This window comes from Micromesistius poutassou (genome assembly GCF_964030765.1).
Source record: "Micromesistius poutassou genome assembly, contig: SCAFFOLD_5190, whole genome shotgun sequence".
Lineage (NCBI taxonomy): Eukaryota > Metazoa > Chordata > Actinopteri > Gadiformes > Gadidae > Micromesistius > Micromesistius poutassou.
In genome coordinates, this window is record NW_028178952.1 from 1 (window position 1) to 2,295 (window position 2,295).

Below are 2,295 nucleotides of genomic sequence, written 5' to 3' on the forward strand. Positions count from 1 at the left end.
GTGAGGGGCGGGCCAAGCACCACCTCCTCCCGGGCGTGAAATTTTTAATCCTACTATGGCCACGCCAATATCCCCGAAAAGACACGCCCGCCCTCTATTTCTGATTGGTCCGTCATACGCGCTTTTTACTGGCTTGATATTAGCTGTTATGGTTAGGGTTAGGTTTAGGGGGTTAGGGTTAGGGGTTAGGGGTTAGGGTTTAGGTTTAGGGGTTAGGGTTAAGGTTTAGGGGTTATGGTTAGGGGTTAGGTTTAGGGGTTATGGTTAGGGTTAGGTTTAGGGGTTATGGTTAGGGGTTAGGTTTAGGGGTTATGGTTAGGGGTTAGGTTTAGGGGGTTATGGTTAGGGTTAGGTTTTAGGGGGTTATGGTTAGGTTTAGGGGTTAGGGTTTAGGGGGTTAGGGTTAGGGTTAGGGGTTATGGTTAGGGTTAGGGTTAGGTTTAGGGGTTAGGGTTAGGTTTAGGGGTTAGGTTAGGTTTAGGGGTTAGGGTAAGGGTCATGGTTAGGGTTAGGGCTCTTTTGTGACGCTCTCGAATGCTCACAGCGAGGGTACCGTAGCGTCCCGTTGAGTTTGCATGCAACCCGGCCAATCACAGACGGAGTAGGGCGGGTCTTGGCGTGGCCATAGTAGGAAAAGAAAAATATGGTCGCTGCACTTTGCGCCCTTGCAGCCTGGTTCAACACGGGGGGGCAGTTCTTGCTTCTCCCCATGGGGTTGTGAGTCGTGTCAGTTGACTGTAATACGCTGATAATAATATAAATGCTTAATTGCTCTTGAACATGTTGCATCCACAATAAATGACACCGTCCCGAAAACAACACGAGTCAGGAGGCGCGTCTCACCCCGAGGAACTGAGGCTGGCCGCGGAGGAAGGCGGCCGTCATCGCGGACACTTTGACGGGGTTGTAGACCGGGGAGTCCGGCGGGTGCGGGGCGCTCGGCCCCGGGCCAGGTGCCTCTGCCTCCCGGGTCGCTGCTCCGGGGAACACCTGGGTGACCACCACCATGCCGTTCACCTTGGTGATGGTGCTGCTGCTGCTGCTGCCGACGCCGTCCATCGCGACTAGTATACATCAGATCAGAATGAAACTTAAAAGAGAAGACCTGTGGAGACTCCAGGAGAGCAGACAACTAACAGAGGACAGAATCCGCGTTTCATTTCCATTAAAAAAATAAATAAAAAACATAACAGCAGTTTATAAACAACACCAACAGATTTATGAACTGTAATTTACGATAAATGTATACAGATATACCACTCAACCTACTCAGTATGTTCACTTGCTGGTATAAACAGAGAGCGCGACTTCCTTGTTTCCCGTAGTTGATACGGAAGTATTGCGCACTTAAATCTGCTTCTGATCGAAACATTTACTGGAAGAGGACCTCCCTTCATTAAAGAGACAAGAGTCTGAACTATTAGAGAGACAGTCTGGACTCTTTCATTCACTGAGTTATTAAAGAGACAGTCTGAAGTGTTTGCACAGTGGTTGTTTTCAGATTCAGATATGAATATATGCAGGCCTATAGAATACGTAAGGGATAATGCATAGAACGCCGGTCATTATCTGCGGAGTGATACAAAAGACATGAAAAAAATCACAGTGGTCATTATATGCTAAGCAACGGTCATTGTTGATTATTGCGACCCCGCCCCCTTCTGCATCCTGATGCCAAGTAAACACAACAACACAACAACACAGACAACTCTTAACACTTTTATTTTTGGTGTCTTTTTTGTAAACGGACATACTACACCAGAAACCATATATATATATGGTTTCTGGTGTAGTATGTCCGTTTCTGGTGTAGTATGTCCGTATGTCCATATATATATATATATATATATAAACAACAGTTCAACAACAGTTCAAGTTAGGCGTGGAGTTCCGTATCACAACAACACAAACACAACAACACAACAACACAGACAACTCTTAACACTTTTATTTTTGGTGTCTTTTTGTAAACGGACATACTACACCAGAAACCATATATATATATGGTTTCTGGTGTAGTATGTCCGTTTCTGGTGTAGTATGTCCGTATGTCCATATATATATATATATATATATATATATATATATATATATAAACAACAGTTCAACAACAGTTCAAGTTAGGCGTGGAGTTCCGTATCACTCCGCGCCTAACTCTAACTGTTGTTTATTTATATATAAAAGCGATAGCATAGTTCACTGAAGCCTAAAAATATGTTGATTGAAGAGAGGGTGGAAATGTTGTAAAGCAATAGGCACACGGTGAGTGAACTCCTCGATAGTAGGCTAAATTGC

At 44.7% G+C, this 2,295-nt stretch overlaps 1 protein-coding gene across 1 annotated transcript; it reads right to left on the minus strand.

Annotated features, from left to right (window-relative positions):
* Positions 1-810: 810 nt before the first annotated feature.
* On the minus strand, positions 811-1,396 carry LOC311373243 (uncharacterized protein). Its single transcript, XM_084490048.1, has 2 exons — positions 1,270-1,396; positions 811-1,064 (listed from the first exon to the last, which is right to left on the minus strand). The coding sequence occupies exons 1-2, from the start codon at positions 1,370-1,372 to the stop codon at positions 826-828; spliced, it is 342 nt and encodes a 113-aa protein (XP_084346174.1). The 5' UTR covers positions 1,373-1,396; the 3' UTR covers positions 811-825.
* Between the last annotated feature and the right edge of the window lie 899 nt (positions 1,397-2,295).